This window comes from Sylvia atricapilla, chromosome 1 (genome assembly GCF_009819655.1).
Source record: "Sylvia atricapilla isolate bSylAtr1 chromosome 1, bSylAtr1.pri, whole genome shotgun sequence".
NCBI lineage: Eukaryota > Metazoa > Chordata > Aves > Passeriformes > Sylviidae > Sylvia > Sylvia atricapilla.
In genome coordinates, this window is record NC_089140.1 from 70,976,327 (window position 1) to 70,996,734 (window position 20,408).

The window sequence follows — 20,408 nt, forward strand, 5'->3', positions numbered from 1 at the left end:
AATATAAGCAGCCACGACAGCATTGCATTGTAGTTCACACAACCTATTTTATGCCACCTTGCAGAAAATACATGAAGAAACAGACAGTAATGGGAGTACCTGAAAATAACGTCAAGATAGTTGGTTCCTCAAAAATGGGCCCAGTGGCAGGAACAAGGATGCTCACACAGGAGATAGAGGTCCCAGTTAGCATCCTGGTTTTTTTTTCCCTGAGGACACTGGAGTCTCGTTTCCAAGACCCCTGTCTCCCAAGCTGATAAAGGGCTCCAATGGGAGCAGGGAACATGGTCAGCCTCTCTTGCAAGTTCTTGTTGCAGTTTTTATCCATGATCTGTCCTTCCTAGAAGTGAAGTTTTTCACCTCCTCCTTTCAATAAGTATCTTAAATGTGGGTTCACCACCCAGGTATGATGAGTGCTAGGATTTGAATCTGCTCCCTGCCTAGAGAACAGTTTAATTTCAAAGCAGTTTAATTAAAAAGTATCTCTGATATCTTCCTATGGGAACTCATTCACTTCATATGACATGTGAAGTATTAAATATTCAAGTATTATTTGAAGCAGGGAGTGAGAATGGTCTTCTTTTTCTTTTCCCTTTTCCCTTTCCTTTCCTTCCTGAGACAATGGATAAAAGCGGCCGGCTTCCACTGTTAGTAGTTACATAAATTTGATTTCCTATCTAGACAAAAATACTTATTTGGTATACATGGATATAGAAGTAACTAATGCTCACTCTGAACCTCTTAATAAATAAAATTTTCATCTCCCTTCCATCTTCTTTTCACAGATCTCTGAAGAATATAAGGTGTCTCCAAAACCTACTTAGAACTCAATGAAAAATTCCTTATTTAATGTGCTTCTTACCAGTCTTGGCGAGAGATAACTGTAAGGATTTCACAAACCAGATTAACAGTTTGGAAGGATCAGTCCAAAATATAAAAAAAATGTCACCAGATGAAATGCAGCTCTCAGAGGATACATTCACACTTCTCAAGTTGCAGTCAGAAGTTGCAGGCAATTGCACTGTGGTTAAATGGTCACAACATTTTACTTGAATAATCTGGGGAGGTTTGATGCTGAAAACCAACACAGCTGAATTCTCTTAGCTTGCAGATTCTGAGCAAGACAAACTTTGGACCAGGAAAGAAGTGACTAATCTCAGGGTCACCCAGTGGGGCATACCCCTCTTTTCTACATGAATAGTTTTCAAAAAAAGCAGCTTTATTTGGACATAAGGATTTGAGGCTCATATGTGAAATTACCACACACAGCAGCAGTTCATTTAGACTGCAGTAAGATATCTGCTGGTTCCCATCCAATCTCTTTGCTTCTTCTATTCAGCTGTTTCTAGTTGAAGACCAACCACCAGACTGACACATGGAGATGGGCAGGAGCATAAAAGAGTAGGAGGATGCCAGAGCAATTGGAAGTTCTCCTTTGCCAGTCATAACCCATTTCTTTCCTGCCACGCTCAATGGGGCAGATGGCAAATTCTCCAGCCTTGAGGTGTGTATTAGTTTAAGCAGCATCAGCAGAAGATTTCCATGCTCAGGCGTGGCAGCAGTGTATACTATGGGCCTCAAAACACCTCCTGAATTCAATCAAGCCTTCAGTACTTGTCTGTGGCCACAAGAGCTTCCTTCTTTAGAAGTGGAAATGTTGCAGTGACATCAAAGCTCATACTTTCACAGTACCAGCATTGATGATGTCCTGTACAGGAATGCCTGTCTAAAGACTGGTGTTCTTGAAAATGATAAAACTGAAAATCACTTAGCATTTGGTACATGAGAGTGAGGAATGAAGACTGGAATGGGAACTGGTTTCCTGTGCTGGGAACATGATGGAACAGTATTGCTGGGGATGCTGTACAGTGAGTGAGGCAGCACAAACTGTGCAGTCTGTGGCAGCAGCTACAAACAGGTGATCTGAAACTTGCTCCTGCTGCCTTTAGTTCCACCTGGTACATCAGCGACTACTGCAGGCATAGCACTTGTCAGCAAGGGTTTGGTGAGGTCTACAAACATAATATCCCTGGCTGCAGAGTCATTATTGTCTACCAGTTGCATATTTATACACTGTAAAAATAGCAGTAAGATATTCACAGGACCAAGCAGCACTTACTGTCCATCTGGCAAGGAATGTGCAATGCAAAGGTCCCTAAGCATACACTAAGAAAGAGGCCATTATATTTAATTGTTTCCCACATGAAGAAAACTGCATGAGAAACACTGCATGTACACTAAAAAGCTAAGTTATAAAAAAAGTCACTTAAATCACAGACACACTTAAGAGCTATAAACCACAGTTACATAATTAAAACACATAATCACCTAGATCAAGTCAGAAAAATGAGAAAAGTCAGACAAGTGTGCTAGACCATCACATTTTTTATGCTCCAGTTTGCCTTCATTGTCAAAGAAGACTTTCCCTCCTCTTTCTCTCCTGTGGTAATGCCCCAAAACCACTGTCCCCCTCATCAGGTTTGTCTCCCGTGGGTGCATTCAAACCTCTCCCCAGTGCTGGTCCCATGGGGAAGGCAGGGAAGTTCCCTTCTCCTGTGGACTTAGCATACTGCAAAACACAGCCAGGAGGAGAGGCAGCTCATGGAAAGCTCTTCTTGTCCTTGTCCCCCTTCTGCCAGCGCTGCCACAGGCACTGAGAGGTGGCACCATGCAGGAGGGAATTTAGCAGGACCCATTGTGAGAAAGTGATTGATCAAGCATTGTCAGGCGAGGAAGGCAGGACAAGACAAGGCTCTCTTGTGTGCTGTGCTGGCTGGGTAACCCACCACACCGCCTTTCTATGGGCAGTGCAAAAGGGAAGGCAGGGAGAAGATGAAGGTAGGGTGAGCATCAGTCTCCCAGGCAGGGAGATTGGAAGGAACTGTAAATCTTCAGGAGGTGCTCAATATTTTGTGGGATTAGTAGGGTGTGATAAGTAGTCACAACATCAGAAGCAGCAGTTTTGTCAGTAACTGTAAATTCTGGCTTTCTGATGCCCGTGTTAGAAGTGCTAATTATTTTGCTTGGGACATGTGTCAAGAAAAATTAAAAGGAAAGTTTTGCTTACTTTTAAATAAGATTTCAATCTTGGATTAGAAATTCCCTCTCCCCTCTCCTCCCATTTTGATAACCTTTGGTATTGACACCAGTTGAGTTTTTTTGTTTCTTGAGTGGATTCAAAGGACAACTTTCCCAGTGTTTGGCTATTAATAATCACAGCATTACATAAAGATAGAAACTACAAAAAATATTACAAATGTTTATGTACAGTAGGTGAATTGAACAATATGTACCTCATGCCAGTACACATCTGGTATGATTGACAGATTATACATTTTACAACTCCTCCAGACATACATGAACATGTAACAAAACTGTATTCATAATGACAAAGGTCAAGCTTATTACAAAGAAACTATTTCCTTTCATTGATAAATGAGTGGAAAATTACATTAGAGTTTGCATTCAACATCTATTTCATTCCAGAAGATACACTTAACTTTAGGGACTAATATGCACAAAAAAGAGCAAAGGGAAGGTGACCATAAATACATGCTTAAATGCTTTGCTGTAGGGCATAGAGGCTTGCAAGGTCAAAGCTTTCCCCTGTATTGTTCCATTTTAGTGCACAATTTAATCCCAGGACATTTAAATGGAAACTATACTTCCTTATTAGTACACTAGATATGCTTAGGCAGAAATATGGTTACAATTTCATAACCTAGAAACAGAGTTGAACTTCTAACATTTATGTAAGATTGTAGAATAAATATCCTATAGCAGGGAGCCTAAACAAAATACTCCATGCCTTCCTGCATAGCCTGTGGTACAGAGTACCAGCAGTTTCACAGCTGCCATTTTAGAGACAGCTTCCTCTAGCCTAATTAGCATTTATGGATCTTCAAGCAGCAATTAAAAAAAAAAAACAACAACACTGCCTGGGTTTTATTGGTTTATAAATAATTCCAAGGCATGCTTTATTATTGTTTGTGGAACACCCGAGTGAAAAATATGTACAGTTCAACTGCAAATATTGATCTAATTTCTTGCATTGTAGGATAATTAAGCTACAGAGAATATTTAAATAGATAAATAGGGAACCAGAGCATTCGTTTGGTGGGAAAAGACATGTTTATGCTAATGCTGTTCCCACTTTATAAAAGTTGTTCCTAGGAACGCAGTCTGCTTTCATATTTTAGCAATAAATGTTAAAGAAATTGTGTTTTATAGCTGGAAAGGGGCTACTGTCACATAATGGGAACCAAGTTACAGCAAGCATAAGGGAATATTCCACACATAAAATGTAACCAGGACTGTTAGCCATAAAAATTACTATAAAAAGGAAGCTTTTTTACCTTTCTCACAGTGATGATGCCAACTTGGTAATTAGGATCAGTGTTAATATCAAAGACATCCAGTCCATCTCCATCCACAAGGCTGTACTTCATCTCTGCATTAATGCCTTCGTCCAGGTCTTTAGCAACCACACGGCCCACGGTGGAGCTGATGGGAGCAGACTCCAGCACACTCATCTGATAGTGCTCTGGCACAAGCAGCACAGAGGGGGAGAGGAGAAAAAACAGGCTGTGAAGAAGAACCAAAAAAACTGCAGAGCAACGAAAAGAGTGGATCAGGGAGGTTGCATCACTGCATCGCCTGCAGAGAGTCTGTAGTACCTGTCCCAAAGCTGTGACAACCCTGTGATTTCCTTTAAAAAGCCACAGCCCAGCTACATTTCCTGAGGAAGTTTCATTTAGGTGTTTTTTATAGCAACATGTTTGTTGAATGGGATTTTTTAAAAAAGAGCAATACACCTGAAGACAGGAACTTCAACTAGAAAAATAAGGCAATTAACACGAGTGTTGTTGCAGCCATGATATAAATCAGGACATGAACAGAATTAATAAGACAGGCATCTTTTTACTAGATCAGTTTGTACAGCAGGAATAAACATAACTTTTGAGCACCACAAATCCTTTCTCTAGTCCCTACAAACTTCTTTTCAGCCCTGAAGAAAGCTCAAGAGCTTGCCTGTTGTGTTCAAATTTACCAGTTACTCTATTAAAATGTATTGCCTCTCCTTACAAATACTGTCTTGAGCACATTTGTTGCATTGCTAATTTGCTTAGCATCAAGACTTGGGAAAGAACAACCTGCTATTTTAAAAGTGTATTTTGAAAATATAAATGTTGTTCCTAAAATGCTTCTCTGGCATCATGCTTTTTTTCAAACCTTCCTTGCTGCACCCCCTCTGTTGACTGCACCAACTGTTAAGATTTACAAGGCAGAATAACACCAAGGATGAGGTTTGATGAATTATATTTTTTCTTAATCAGGTGTTTGATATCAGTTACAATTCATGCCACTTTCAAAACACAGTTGGAAATGGTGTGCTCAGTAAGTTGCTCTAACGGAAGAAGAAAAGTGGAAGTTGAGATTTCTTGCTGATCTTAGTGGAACACTTTGATTTAACAGTGCAACATGCAGAAACAGATGGAGAAGAAGAATACCAACAAAAAGAATTGTGAGTGTTTGCGTTACTCAGCTAATTGAGAAAATGTCAAAAACAAAAGATACTAAAAGAGTCCATTTTCTTTAAAAATCCCAAATTACATGCCTTGAACGATTTAGTCCAAACAAACCTGAAAAGCTCCTTTTGATTTTTAGCGGCAATATAGAATTATGTAAATAAATGTGATAAAAAAATCTTATAAACAAAGACCAAAATACTGCAAATCTTGTTTTGAAGTTCACTTTTTTAAATACAAAGTAATGTTTCTGATGAGAGTGGAGTTGCCTATTTTTGCATCCATTAATATGGCTGTTACATATCTTAGGGTTTAACTGTATTTGTATATAAGGTTTAGATGAACCTTTCCTGGAGAACAGCCTGTATGACAACCCACTCCACACTGGCGGCACAGCTCCCAGACACTCCCATGCTGTGGCCTGCCTGGAGTATTGAATGAATTATCTTTCAACTTCCAGCACCACCACATGTCCCTGATTTGAGAGACATCCTCTGGAGATAGGATGAAAAGACAATCAGAGCAGCAATTAGTAGCCAAAGGCAATGGCCATGAGCAGTCGAAACACAGGAGTTCTCCTTCTGCCTTTTTCTGAAAATTAATTTCTCATCCTTTAAAAAAAAATTGTTTTTGATAATTTTGGAGGACAGACACTTTTTCTGACAGGCAAGGTGTTGAATAATTCCTTTTGGCATTTTTCTGAAGGAGAGTTCCATATTGAATCTGAAATTCTGCCCATCTCTAGTCACAATCCTGAGTTTGAAAACGCCTGTCACGAGAGCAAACAGCAGACATAAAACTCAGCCACCCCTTTTTGCCTGTGGTGGCACCACGGGTACTCACTCTGTGGAAATCTGGGTGGATTGTCATTGACATCAGAGAGAGAGATGTTGACTGTGGTTGTTCCAGCTAATCCTCCCAGCTGTCCACCCATATCCTTGGCCTGGATAATCACTTCGTAATATTCTTTTGCTTCTCGGTCCATGTTCATTAGAGCTGTTCTAATTAAGCCTGCGATTGCGGGTGGAGAGGCGTTTGGGGAACAAAAGCAAATGGCAGTTAGAGAATACACAAAGAGGGTGGAGGGCTCTAGCTCCTGTGTCCTGCTCCCTGTGCCAAGAATGAGACCAGGCTCTGCACCGAGTCCCACCTTTCCTGGCAGAGTAAAACTCACCCAAGTGGAATCTAGGTTAACAGAAGGTGTGAATTTTAAACAAGCCAATTAAAATGCATCAGCTCTGGGACAGGCTGCCTGTTCAAAATTAAAACGTTGCCTTCCAAGGAAAAGCTTTTTGGGAACAGCGTGCTACGTCGAATTACGGCCCTGCTCAGGATGACTACCTCTGCACAAAAGCTGAGAGCGATGTGCTTTGCTATAAGATCCATCCGGACAATTTTTCCAGAGCGTTCCTGATCACTCAGTCCTAGAGACCACCCGGCATGTGCCCGCAGGCTTTGCTCGTGTCTTCGGGACCCGGGCTGGGGCTGCGAGCGCAGGATGTGAGGAGAGCCGCTCCGGAGGGGCCGCCGTGCTCCCCCACACCGCAGGACATCCCTTGTGCCTTCTTCCCTTCGGGGTAACACTACTGCGAGAGGACATGAGGTGGCAGCAACACTTCTCTTACGGAGCTGCGAGCGCCGGCCCGGGCAGCGCTGCGGCTTCTGCCGGGCACGGCCCCGCGTCTCCCGGCTGTCCGCCCTTCAGCTCCTCTATCCAGCAGCCGGGGGATGCGCTGCCATAGGGTTATCCCTTGACAGCAACGCATTTGGGATGTCCTTCGGGGTGGGGTAAGTGTGTCAGCGCCAGGCGCCCTCCCAGTCGCACGGTTCAACACGCAGCACTGGCACATCAGCACACTATTAACGTGATTGATCTGCATTTAGTCTTTATTTTTAGCACGAAGACAATGTATGCGTTTAATAAAGAAGCAGTAAAAAGATATTGCCTTGGTAATTATCACTGCGCATGAAGGGAAGAAATAGTGACCGGTATGGAACAAATCTTCCTGCGTGGAGTCCCTCAGAGTCCCATCCTGCAAAGCTGAGTGCCTCCTGTGAAGTGCTGTAGCTCCTCAGCTCTCATGGATATATAAATAAGATATGAAAATACTTAGCATTTCGGGAAGTTCATTTTCTCCTTACATGAACACTTTGTAGGGAATTTCCACTCTTGGCTTGACCTAAAAAAGTCATCAGTGCCTAAACCCCAGGCTCTGCCATGCCTATCTTCGGGGCCTCTGGTGCCTAGAGGGGGGCTAGTCCAGGACATCAAGACAGAGCCAGATCAGGTACCCAGAGGGGCAGCAATGCAGAGCATAGGGCATCTGATGCTGCTGCACATAGTCAGTCAGCAGCGAAATGCCAAGGATGGTGGTGAACATAAAACCCATGCTTAGGGCTATAGCAAAGGCCATGAGAAAGGTTAAGATCTTCAGGTCTTTCAAAGAAATGTACTGGAACCATTTATTTCACCAGACTAAGTGAGGCTTGTGCTTTTAAGAAAAGAGTAAAGAGCAGAGGTGGTGTCCTTTCTTTCCTGTAACAGCCAGATGGTTTCCTAGGAAGTGGGAGAGTTCTTTTATCTTCTAGGGGAATATGATTGTGGTCAGGCTGTAAAAGTATTCTGGAAAAAAGGGAGGAGGAAGCTCTCAACTTTCCTTTGAAGTTGTGTTTTCACATAGACGCTTGTTAAGCACCTGTGAGGACAGTGACAGAATAGGAATAGGAGCACACCTCTAGAACTAAGAGGCTGTGTTGGGAGGCAAATGGTAAGGACTCCAAAGGCTACTGGAGGAGGACTGTACTGAAATGGGTTGTCCACTATTGGGTGTTTTAATCACCATCTATCAATACAAAGGAACAGTTGGTCACTTATGCTCTAGCTCAGTTTTAGAAGAACATCAGAGTTGCAATTGCATTTTGTGAGCTGCCAAATCCCACGGGTGAGTTTGCACAAGGGAAGCTGAGTACAGTCCTGTGCTTGTGATAGGGAAACGGCTTATGGCTCACAACAGTGCTTACCCTAAATGGGAGTCCAGTTGCTGGCTGAGGCAGCTAAAGGCTGAGGCATCTCTGAACCTGTCTAGAGATGCAGGTGTAAGTGTCCAGGAAGTTAATTAGAGGAGAAAAAGACCTTTTCTCGGTTAAATACCAATAAAGTAGATGATTTCGGACTTAAGGGCCCATCTTCTTTAAAGCTGCATTCTAGTGGTTAAATCTGTACTGGCTCTGACCCTGAATATTGATTCTTCGCTTTCTTAGAAATAATTTGGTACTCAGCAAATCTATGATTATGCCCTTGTTTGTCTGTGGTTGATACCTTTACAAAAGGAGCACTAATAGCTTATTTATCTTGTAAATATAAAAAAAAGCTGAGAAAATAATGTGCCACATACAAGTTTGTTTTTGGCTAGAAAACCTACCCAGTAAACTGCTAACTTTAGAAGAAGTTTATTTAGTGCTTTTCCTTAGAGATCTGCAGTGACTATTGTCTCATGAGTTTCTGACCTTAGCACTACAGATGCCCTCTAGAAACTCTCAAAATCTCTCAGATTCCACTTCTGAATATAAACCTTGGGTGTATAGAGAAAAGAGAGGGAGAAAGCGTGACACAGAGAAGGTGTCCTATAGAGAAATGTAAGGTTATTAACAAGAGCACTCTTAGGCAAAACCACTCCAGATAACTGCATCCTTTAGCTTGCACTTTCCAGTCCTGGGTGGTTCATAGATTTTTATTCCCCATAAGCCTTGTTATCACCTAGATCTTTTGAAGACATTTTTCAGTGATAGAAGCCAGCAATAGTATTTACAGCACCAAACCCATCCAGATGCTGAGTTGCAGAATATGGTCACTCAGAGGAATATATCACTGGAAAAAGCACATTCTTCTGGAGCTCACTGCCACAACATTACTTTACGCCTCACACAGTGCTGCTCTGTCTTGGATCCAAGCCACAGAAACACATTTCTCTGACCACAGCTATGATGCACTGCCCTTTCTTTCTGCTTGCAACTTTTTTCTTTTGGTTTTCACACTGACTCGTACCCTAATGAAATAACATACCTGTCCGGGAGTCCACAGAGAAATATGGTTGTCCTTGGAGAATACTGTATACGACTCTCGCGCTGTTCCCATAGGTTGGGTCATCAGCATCTGTCGCTGTCACCTGGATAACAGAGGTGCCTGACAAAAAAACCATCAAGGTAAGACCTTGTGGGATAAAGAGCTGGCAGGAAAAGTACACAGTTCAAAGTAAATTGAAATAGCTAATGAGCTTTCCCACACCAAACTTTTTCACTTGATTCTCGTAGTGCTTGTACTAATTGTTCATACTTGTAGCTCATTAGCAGTAAAGGAATTAATAGGTATTAATTCATCATGCTTCTATAAGAAGATATAAAAAGGCAAGTACTCTATGGACCACAGTTACAGAATTGCTGAACTAACAGTACTTTGTTATGGTTGGCAGAGACATGGTAATTATATACTGCTTGTTTCTTTTCCCCTTGTCTTGATTTTAAATGTTATTAGGAGGCAGCTCAAAGAAGTTCCATAGCTGTACTGGCATAAATCATGAACCGTTGCAGCAGGCCCATCAATGCTGTAAGCTGACTGAGGGATGGAAACTGTACACAAACAGTGAACGTGAAGGAATGTATCTCTGAAATAATCTCCCTGTGGGACTGCAGTTTACATTACATAGCCTAGAGATTATACACTGCTGAAGTGTCTTTGCAACCCATACAGAGGCATATATATTTCTTTTTTCAATTGGTTTTCAAGGTCTGCTTCCTCTGAAGCTAGTAATGGCTTGCAGGTGATGTAATTTATCAAGAGAAAGGAGAGGTGAGGCACAACTGAAATATATGCGGGTTTTGACTCCTTAAAATGTCAGACAATGCCTTTATGAATGTATTCAGCCTTCTACATAATATTTCGTGTTACAAACAAATCTGATGTTACTAGATAAGCACTTGAAGATAAATCTGAATTCAAGCCAGCTATTACCATTAAGAAACATTATTTCTGACTGGAACTTCTGTATTTGATGCCTCTTTCTAGCTTTATGTCAACATAATATTGAAGAATGAGAAGCTGGAGCATATCTGTAACTTCAGGACATGAAATTTATATGGCATTATTATGTCTGCAGTGATGTCACAGAGCCAAAAAGCAATAAGCATATAAAGACAACTCAGAAACAAAGAAAAAAAGTCCAGAAAACCCAGTATTTTATGTGATTATTTGATTTCTTATATGGAAATTATTTCTCCTGATTTGTGTCAGGATAGGAAGATTGGAAGGCTGCTGTCTGTCTTCTGCATTGCAGTAACAGGAGTGTCTTCAACATGATCCCACTCTGTAAAAGTGGAGGGCAAATAGTACCAGAATCTCAGGATTCACTGAACTTTGTTTAGTGCAGGCTTACATGAATTAGAAGGAGCTAATGATTGTTTTCATGTCTCCATGTTTCCAAGGGCTCCTGGACAATAGCTGAGCTCTCAGTATGAACTTGATTAGTCTGCTAAGACTGTGTTACTTTTAGGATGGTAATGGCTGTCTAATGGACATTATTATTTCTATTATCTGATGTCAGAGGAGAAGGGGCACTATGTTACTACAAATTGTCTAAATATGGCATGTTTGAATCACACCTTTTTTTCAGCTCTCAGGCTTCCCTTGGCACGTTTTCTTTCAGAGGAGCTGATGCTGATGTAAAGCCTGTTGTCTCTTTTCTACAGCAAACAGGCACGCCAGGATAAGCTCCTCTGTCCTGCAGCTCCTGCACAAACGGCAGAAGCTGAGATCAAGGAGTCAGGGAATTTGTGTTTTGGTGACCATCTCCAATTTGCTTACACGGGAAAGAGACTCCACAAAATCTTTCTTACCCACAGGTGACATTTCTGGAACAGAGGCTACGTAAGGTCCATCCAGGAACTTGGGCTCGTTGTCGTTGATGTCCTGGATTTTGATGATGAACTCTGACTCTGGCTCCATCGGCCGGCCCGTTCGCCTGTCCAGAGCCTGAGCTCTGAGCGTGTATTGTGACCTCTCCTCCCGGTCCAGCCGCTGGATGGCGTGAATGTCCCCTGTCGTGTCGTCAATGGTGAACACAATGCCGGCTCCCTCTCCCGAGAGGATGTACTTGATCGAACCATCCCCCCTGTCCATGTCAGAGTGGAGCTGGGGAAAGGAACAGGATCCAGTTAGACCCTGAGCAGGGTAAGCAGCTGCTGAGAAACACAGAGCAGGTGAACACCCCGAGCATTCCGGTCTCACCGTCGGCACTCACAAGCTGGTTTAATGAACTCGCTGTGCTGAAAGAGGCAAACAGCAAAGTCTGTATCGCATAGTTGCATTTAAAACCCCTCTCCTGTCTTCCTGTTTCTGCACCCACAGCTGTGCCAAAAGAAAAGGCACAGGCACCCAAACAGGAACAGGCTCTGTGCCTTTTTTGGAATCTCACTCAACACAATAGTCATCTTTTTGTCTTGTTGGACTGGCCACTGAGAAGATTTGGGATAAAGTGAGGTCAGCAAAGCTGCAGGCTGTGCTTGCTCACGCAGCTTAAGAGGAGTCAAATACTACAGGGATAGCATAAAGTTGGGGCAAATAAGGCAAATCTGTTTGGGATCAAGGGAAAAGCAGAATGGGAGAGCTACGCAGTTAGTGTTATGATTCAGAAATATTTTAATTTTTCCTCAATAAATTTTAGTAATAAAATTACTCTGGATCCTTACATCTTCAGGAAGGAATATTGTCAAACAGTAGGTAAGGAAAGCAGCAAGAAACAGTTGCTTATGCCCATGGCAGGCTACAGAAATGAGAACCATCCCAGATTTTCTAGGAAATTAGCAAATGGATTTATTGCATGACTGCTAATTAGTCCTGAACAGCCACAGATAGCTGTGAATGCAACAGAACAGAGCAAGAGTAAATGCAGTTTACTTAATTAAGATCTAAAACAGGGAAACAAATCATACTGGGGACTACATCCTGTTAAGCACCTGGTTCCCGTGAAATACTGGAATGACTATCAAAAGCAATGAAGTTGCTTAATTTCACTCACACTATGAAAATTCACAATGGTATGCTCATACTTCTGTGCTTTTGAGGAACAGAGCATAAAGACCAATGCCCAGTGGCAGTAATCATTCAGTACCGAAGGACAGGAAGGCAAGAGACTTGAATTGCAATAATCAAAATGGTTCAGATGTGAATACTGTTTTCCAGTGTGAATATCATTGTGAGAGATGAATAAGGGATAAATAATAATTAGAAAAAAAGTAGTGAAAGTGGGCTGGATTCAATTAAGCACGTTTTAAAATACATATATGAAACAAATCATCTCAGAAATATGGCCAGAATTAGGTGTGTTTAATGCTTTGATGAGCTTAAAGGACATATGGGAGTAATCTCAGAGGATGGGGCCAAACATAGGTAAATATTTGTCCTGGAAAGAAAACTTTTAGAATAATAAACTGAATTTATGAACACAGGACTTGAAGAAAGAATCCAAACTAAAATGGAAAATTTGTGTCAAAAAGCAGAAGTCAAACTTTGTACAACTGATTATAGACAATTCTCTCAAGAAAGAAAGAAGAAATCTCATCTCTGAGCTGTTTAAAACCAATAAAAACATATGCAATAACTTATTACATAGGAAAAAGTTTAATAGGAATGTGGACAAAATGACTTATCTGACCTAAGTATTTCTAGTGCCAGTGAAGCAGCTTCTCAGCTGTTTCAGGGCACACAATCCTGTTGACTGGGGAGCTGAATGACCTTTTCCCCCAGGGAAGGGTCTGGTCTGGAGATGCTCATTCCCTGAAGGGTGTCCCCCTTACTTGCCTCTCAGGTAGGTCATGTGACCTATGCAAAACTTGGACCCAGTCCTGATTTTAGGGCCAGAGTGCGTTCAGCTGAGGTGGTATCCCGAGGTTTTCCACAGCATATCCCATGTTCTGCAGACATGGAGGTGGCCCATGGACTCCAAGTGACTGCTGGGACAGTGAGCACTGCAGTGTGGCTGCAAGAGCTGGAGGTGCAGGTTGTGACAATGGCTGTGCCAGGCCACTGGTATTTCACTTCCTCCCCCTCTGCCTCCACCCCTGCAGTGGTTACTGCGTCTGAGAAACATTGATGTTTTGGAGAAAAGCTGGCAGCTCTCAGGTGATGTATTAACTGAATGGTGGCAGAGCAAGCCCAGAAAAATTTGGCAGTGGTAAACAGTTAAATTTAGATGGTTGCCATGTGTATTAATTCACATGCAGGCACCAGGACTGCAAACTGGCGTATCTTCAGGAAACACCATCTTGTGGTTAATTTAAAAAAAGACAGTGGTTGTCATTACTTACCCTAAACACCCATAACTCAGAGATTATCACTGTAGGAGCTAGTAAACAGGATGCTTCCAGAAGGAGGACACTATTATAGCTTTTCAAAGTGATTCAGAACCACTAAGCTATATCTTGGGCATTTGTTTTAGTGCATTAGTGCAGCAGTGAAAGAATGCAGCTGCTGAGACAGATACAGATGTTAGACCTGATTGGGGAATTAGAGCGGGACCTGATGGAAGAAAATGTGTTTTGGAACACCAACAAGTCCTCATTAAATAAGGAAAAGAAAAAAGAGAGAAAGAAGAAGCCAAAGTCAAATTCAAAGTCAAAAGGCAAAAATGAAACAGAAAAGAAAGAGAAAAGTGAAAAAGAAATGAAAAAGGAAACCAGGAAAAAAAGAAAAGAGAAAAAAGAAAAAAGGAAAAGAGAAAAGGGAAAAGGAACAGGAAAAAAATGAAAAGAAGGAGAAAAGGAGGAAATGAGAAAGAAAAAAAAGAAGCATTTTTTGAAATACCAGTAAGGTGTTTAGGAATTTTCAGGATACTTAGACACAAATAATGAATCAAACTCATGGGTTAAATTACACCTTCTGTCGAAAGCCCTATTTGGAATAAATGCAGTTGTGAAGGGAGCAAACAAGGAATGAACATGGCATGCTATTAAGAATTTGGGAGTACAAGAGGATCTCTGTCTAACTGTGATTTGTTAGAAGCATTGGGTCTTAACCAAGGCTAGGCAGTAAGAAATGCAAGCAGCACTTTTGCAGCTTCTTGTATAACCTGCTCTTTCTAGACAAAGCAAAAAAGAATAAAAAAGACATAACACTGCCAGACTGCAATAAATCTGAAAGAATTTGATGTCTGAAGGGACTGAAGCTCACACCAAACCTAATATCAGGACACTGTAGTTTGGACTGTAAAAATCACTGTGTTGGAAAGGTGATCTAGTTTTAAGTTGGCTCTGTTTTATAGGTGGTACAATAAATTGTACTGCCATGAGGTTGATACAGAGTAGGAGGAATTAATTTGTATTTTCTCCTCCATATTAAGGGATGGGTTATTGGAGAAATAAAGCTGATAACTCCTGAGAAATTTTTAACTGTGTCAACCTGCGTTGCTTCTTTTGATGGGAGTAGTACAAAAAAAATAAGGATGTCACATTTGCTTTGGAATGACACATTTCCTGGCAAAGGGCATGTGGAAGAGAGTAGAGCTGCAGTGAGCAGCTCAGGGGAGAACACACACAGCTCTGCTAACCAGTCTGTGGCTCCATCCTGGTGTGCTTCTCCCTTCTCTGCTTCCAGGGAGGTAGCACCCGCAGAGGATTTTTGTAAGGATGCATGATTGTGGTTGATGTACACTGATACTCTGTGGAGAGGTTGCATTTTATTCATTTATTCAGCTGCTGTGATTCAAATGCTTCTTTGAAACAGGGTTAGGGAGTCTCCAACATGGCAAAATGGTGAAGCGTGTCCCAGTTCAATTACTGACACAGTGTAGGCTGCTCACTGAATGTGGAAAATACCTGCTGTAGCAAATGAAGGGGCTTTGGTTTCCCTGGTTCATCCTATTAGCCAATAATGGCCACCTCTAGGAAAACTGAAGCCTTGTATTTATCTGTGACAGGACCAGGAACCCTCTGAAGCTGAAGTACTTTAAATCACTATCATGAGCACTGGAGAAAAGCAAAAATTGTACTGACTTCACATCAGAAAGTTTCTTTCATTTCCCTGTCCAGAACATATTTCGCACCTTGCTTTAACAGTTGTCCAGGGAATTTCACAGAATCACAGCAGCCTTGGAAATCATACAAGGCAAGTTTGGACCTGTGGTTCAAGTCAAGGTGCTCTTTTGGTTGCTCCAGTCACACAGAGCCAGCCAGAACCAGCTGTAAAACCTGCTCTGTGCTGTGTGTTCTTTCTCCTTCAGGGGCTAGGACAGAGCAATGGATAAAAGCAAGGTCTGACTATGAGGATGTTTCAGGATGTTGTGGTGGTATCAGTTAGAAGAAGCCCTGCCTGGCCTGGTAGGAGACCCAGGGCTGTTTTGGAGGGCTGGTGTGAGCAGCCAGCAGCAGACTGGAAGCCCTGTTGTGCCTCCACTCCACTCTGTGCAAGCCTTTACAGAGCTATTTTTGAGTCAGCCTGGGGTGACTTGGGCTGAAGAATTTCCATCCTGCCAGAACAATTAATTCACCCCACAGTCTATCCCCTGCTGACCCCTTTCCTGAGGATCCCTAAGACCCAGGCAGCACAAATGCAGGCAGGCGATGGACCATGGGAGGCTGCTGCCTCTTGGGAGCACCTGTGCCTCTGGCTGGGCGAGGAGAGGGGAAGCCTTTGCCTCACAGAGCCCCCAGCCCTCACTGGGGATGGGAGATGATGGAACGTGTGAGCCCCAGAGGCCCCTTTTGGCAGCAGGGTTCCCTGGTGCCGGGACTACACGGAGCACTGCCGAGCTGGGAGGCTTTCCGAGGGATCCAGCCATGTCAGCCCAGCAGTGCGTGGCACTAATTAGCCCTGTTAACTGGGGGAGGTAATTAGCCCTTGTGCGCCCTGGTGCGAGCACAGCCAGTGCCCAGGCAGCCTTGGAGAAGCTCCCTGATGGCAGCTTGGGCTTCAGAGTGGTGGGGACAGGCCATGGGGAGCTGTCTTGGTGTCCTTGCCTTGGGCACAGCTGAGTGGTGGCAAGCTCAGGAGTGCTGCTGACTGTGCCAAATCCGTGTGCTCCTAATGACACCGTCAGGTCTAAAAGATGAGCAGTTTTCTTCCTATACTTGCTTTATCTAAGACTCATGTGGAAGCCTGAAGTAATTTCAGATGTAACTGAGAATGTGAAATAAAAAATCTGGCCCTTGTTCCAAAGCTGGGAATTGCCTGAAAACAAATACTAATTTCTTTAACCAATAGAGATATCAAGAGCTGAAAAGCTAGGTGCACAAATGAATGAAGACTAATGAGGTCTCATCTGGAGGCAATCACTAGTAATGCCATTGCTGTGGGAGGAAGGAGAGCACATCTTGCTGTCAGTCAGGCAGGGATAAATCAGGAGGAGGTCTTCTGAAGCCCATGGATTCATTTTGATTTATACTGGTGTGACTAAGAGCACGGTTTAGCTCTATGGGGCTGTAGAATGATAAATATGTTTCCAAACTGGGCCTCTGGATATGTAATATTTTTTTTTTCCTGCAGATGGATAGCTTGGAAGGAAAAGTAGAGCCTATATTGTACAAAAAATAAGAAATGAAATGTGAAGGAATTATTTTCTGACATCCTTTCTAAGTTATTTTTCATATATACCTATAGATAGTCTCCACTTGTCATAGCTATATCTGATATTCTAGGCATGTACAGTCTTGATTGTATTGCTCAAACTCTTAAGCACATTAGCTCTCTCCACATTTTTGTCCAGATTTGTTGCCTTGGTGTAGAATAGAAGCAAACTTGATGCTGACCATAAAACTCTGAATAACAGGGTCAGCGATTCAGGGTCTTTAAAAACAAAAAAGGAAGATGGTTATAGGGAGACAGATTGTGACAGCAGATGTTACTGGTCTGATTTCCATCAGCTTCTTCCTCAAGGAGACACAGAAAAGTAAATGCAAAATATTACCAAGTATAGGTATAGGATGAGCTCAGGAACATATTTTACACGTGTCTGTTCTGATGGGTAGGTTCTTGGGGTACGAAGGATCCAAAAATAGGACCCTTCGTAGCTGGATTTAATGAAGTGTCCATCTACCCGTCTAAATCTGGAGCAATTTCTCAGTAGCCCACAAAATTAATCTGCAGTCAAGATATGGTAAGACAGAAGATACTCTGACCCTGAAGATTTGCAGAAAACAAAAACTGAGATGTCAGTTTTCAAGGCAAACTGGATATTTAATTTGATTTTGAATTGCAGCTTCTAGCTGACTTGATCATGGACAGAAGCATGATCACAAACCCTTCCTTTCTTTTCTAATCCTTATATGTCAATATAACCTTGCTTTGCCTTGACATTGTAGGAGTCCCTGGAAAGATTGCTGCAGATTTTCTAACACTACCTCAAATTGCAGATGATGATTGATGCAGCAGATCTCTTTGAAATAGGCAAATATATTGACAACCCCTTGAAACAGAAATTCTTCCAAAACAAAGGTGACATGGGGCAAAAGCTCTTGGGAGAAGAAGTGAAATTAATGTGGATAAAGTCACTGCCAGAAAGATGGCAAAGTCACTTAAGGAAACATCCCGTGTTTCACCACAGTCTGCAGATACACAGGTGGATGCACTTCTTACAGACATCCTCCCACTGTGGGTCTTACCTTCCCAACGTAGAGAGGGTCAGTCCCTGTGTACTCCTCCAGAACAAAAAACTGGTTCCACACCCAGCTCCTCTTCATACGCTGATGCAGCTTGTCTGACAGGTTGTCTTCTTGCCCGTTGGTGAGGGGCCTGGCACTTCCCGACAGCACAGTTGTAGTAAGGTCCATCAGTCCCCAAAAATACAAGGAGATACCAAGTCCAAACAAGTTCTTTGCATTGCTCATTCTACCTGAAGTCCACATCCGTATACTAGGACTGACTCAAAAGTCCAAACACAGTAACTTGGGTCCCTTGAGAAAAAAGTAGGTCCTTTGTGTAGTCCTTTGAAATGTCCAGGAGAGATCCTGGTTCTCAGAAATGCAGTATCCTGTAAAGTTAAAGGATATTCGTAAGGGGATGCCTTTTTCCTCAAGGCAAATGAGTTTTTTTCAATAGGCAAATGTGTTACAAAGTATTTAATCTTCTATATAAAAATGTAAGATTGGGGTGCTCACCTTTGGAAAACAGAAATGCTATTACCATATAAACTGCAGACCTTGAGCCTCAGGTAGAGTAGCATCAGGTTTAGTCAATAAGTATGAGTTCTCTACTTTGCTAATTTAGCTGTAGGGTTGCTTTATGATATTGATTGGCATGAGTTAAGCACATACTTTTTAGAAATATTTATGACCAGAAGTCCTTAGAGAATATTTAAAAACAGTTCACTCTGGAAAATTATGATACCTGGAGAACAATATTTGGCAACTATCTTTCTGCTTGGAAACTATGCCATTGTCATTAGACACATGTCTACATAAATACAGATATTAATGCTATATTGCAAACCTTGAGTATAATTTCTGGAAGCTCCAAGTTATTTCTGGTTTTAATTATTCTTTCAGTCTCTCTTGCTTGAATTCAGGTTTCGCATTCTGTTGCCTCCTCCCTGAGGAGCTGATTGCTGCTACAAATGCAACATTTCTAGAATCTGAATGGTCAGTTAATCATTTTATAACCCACAAAATGTTTCACAGTGCTGATGGCCACATACTGTATGTCCAAGCAAGTCATGCTAACACATTTTATTCTTTCACAGTCCTTAAAGACCTGTTTAGGCAAAGGAATGCTGACCTCTATCAGAGGACACTTTCTCATCAGTCTAGGGTCTTTTCTTGTCATGAAGTCAGTTTAGTTGGTGACCTCACTCCAGGCCATGCATTATAGCAAACCTTTCCTTCACCACTTTGCTGAATTTAATGATCTAGTGCTGCTTGCCAGTTACTCTGCCAAAAAACTCCTCACATCCTCTGTTGGTCCAGTATTTTTGCTGTTCCTTTAAAGAACACTTATTTTTTCATAACAAACAGACTAATTAGGAGAGGCACTTGGAGCTTTGAGTCTTAAGCCAGTACTTCACACTTCCTTTTACAGCTGTTCCACACTTAGGTGTTTAGGCTTATTAATAATCTTATCCTGTGGAAATAAATGTAGCAGGAGATGTCTGTTCAAATATTTCCAACTGAAATCCTTGAAAGATTTCAAAATTAGAAAAAGTATTTCAGACAGTTGCATTTTATTTTGCATTGTATTTTAGACAGACTTTAAAGTAAAGACTGAGACAATGCAATGTTTTTAACAGAGAAGAAGGGTGTGGTTGTGAATTCTCCAGCATCAAGGCTAGGTATACTTAGAAATCTACTGAAACAGAAATTTAAAAAATAATCTGAAAGTTGGCTGAAATCTGAAAACGGCAGTGTAAGTCTGGAAGCGGTGTCTACAGGGAGTGCAGAGACAAATTGACCATCTAGGACTAATTTCTACACAAAATAATATTTCCAAATATAAAGCCCAGAACAAGTATGACCACACAGTGCTGCTAGCCTATACAGTTGTGAAGTGTAGCAAACTAATGGGTTCTTTACCTTGAAAAAGTTTACAACCTAAGCCTGAATAGGTACAACAAAGAGAGTAAAAACTATAAACACAGAACATGGTAAAATTCTAAGCAGAGCAATGTCCAGAACTGCTGGTTGTTTAGACACTGGCTACATAATATATTAAGGTTTGTTCTCTGCAAAGCTAAAGAAGGGGGATTTACCCAAGCAGTACAAGCCTGGAAGGACTACAGTAATCTCTGTGTGTCTGTCACTTCATGAAGAAGTTGGCAGCTGTTCTGGCAGGGACATTACTCACAGTCCTTGCTGGATGCCCACAGCCAAAGGAATCCAAGAACAATGTGTGCAAGGCCTGCTCTA

General features: G+C 41.9%; 1 protein-coding gene across 1 annotated transcript in view; it reads right to left on the reverse strand.

Annotated features, from left to right (window-relative positions):
• Nucleotides 1–20,408, reverse strand: part of CDH20 (cadherin 20) — a 119,144-nt gene that overhangs the window by 18,972 nt on the left and 79,764 nt on the right. The window contains exons 2-6 of the mRNA XM_066326146.1: nucleotides 18,174–18,541; nucleotides 11,418–11,712; nucleotides 9,592–9,711; nucleotides 6,372–6,539; nucleotides 4,356–4,543 (exon numbers count right to left, since the gene is read on the reverse strand). Coding sequence (XP_066182243.1) covers nucleotides 4,356–4,543; nucleotides 6,372–6,539; nucleotides 9,592–9,711; nucleotides 11,418–11,712; nucleotides 18,174–18,416 — 1,014 coding nt within the window. The 5' untranslated portion in view covers nucleotides 18,417–18,541. The remainder of the gene's footprint in view (nucleotides 1–4,355; nucleotides 4,544–6,371; nucleotides 6,540–9,591; nucleotides 9,712–11,417; nucleotides 11,713–18,173; nucleotides 18,542–20,408) is intronic.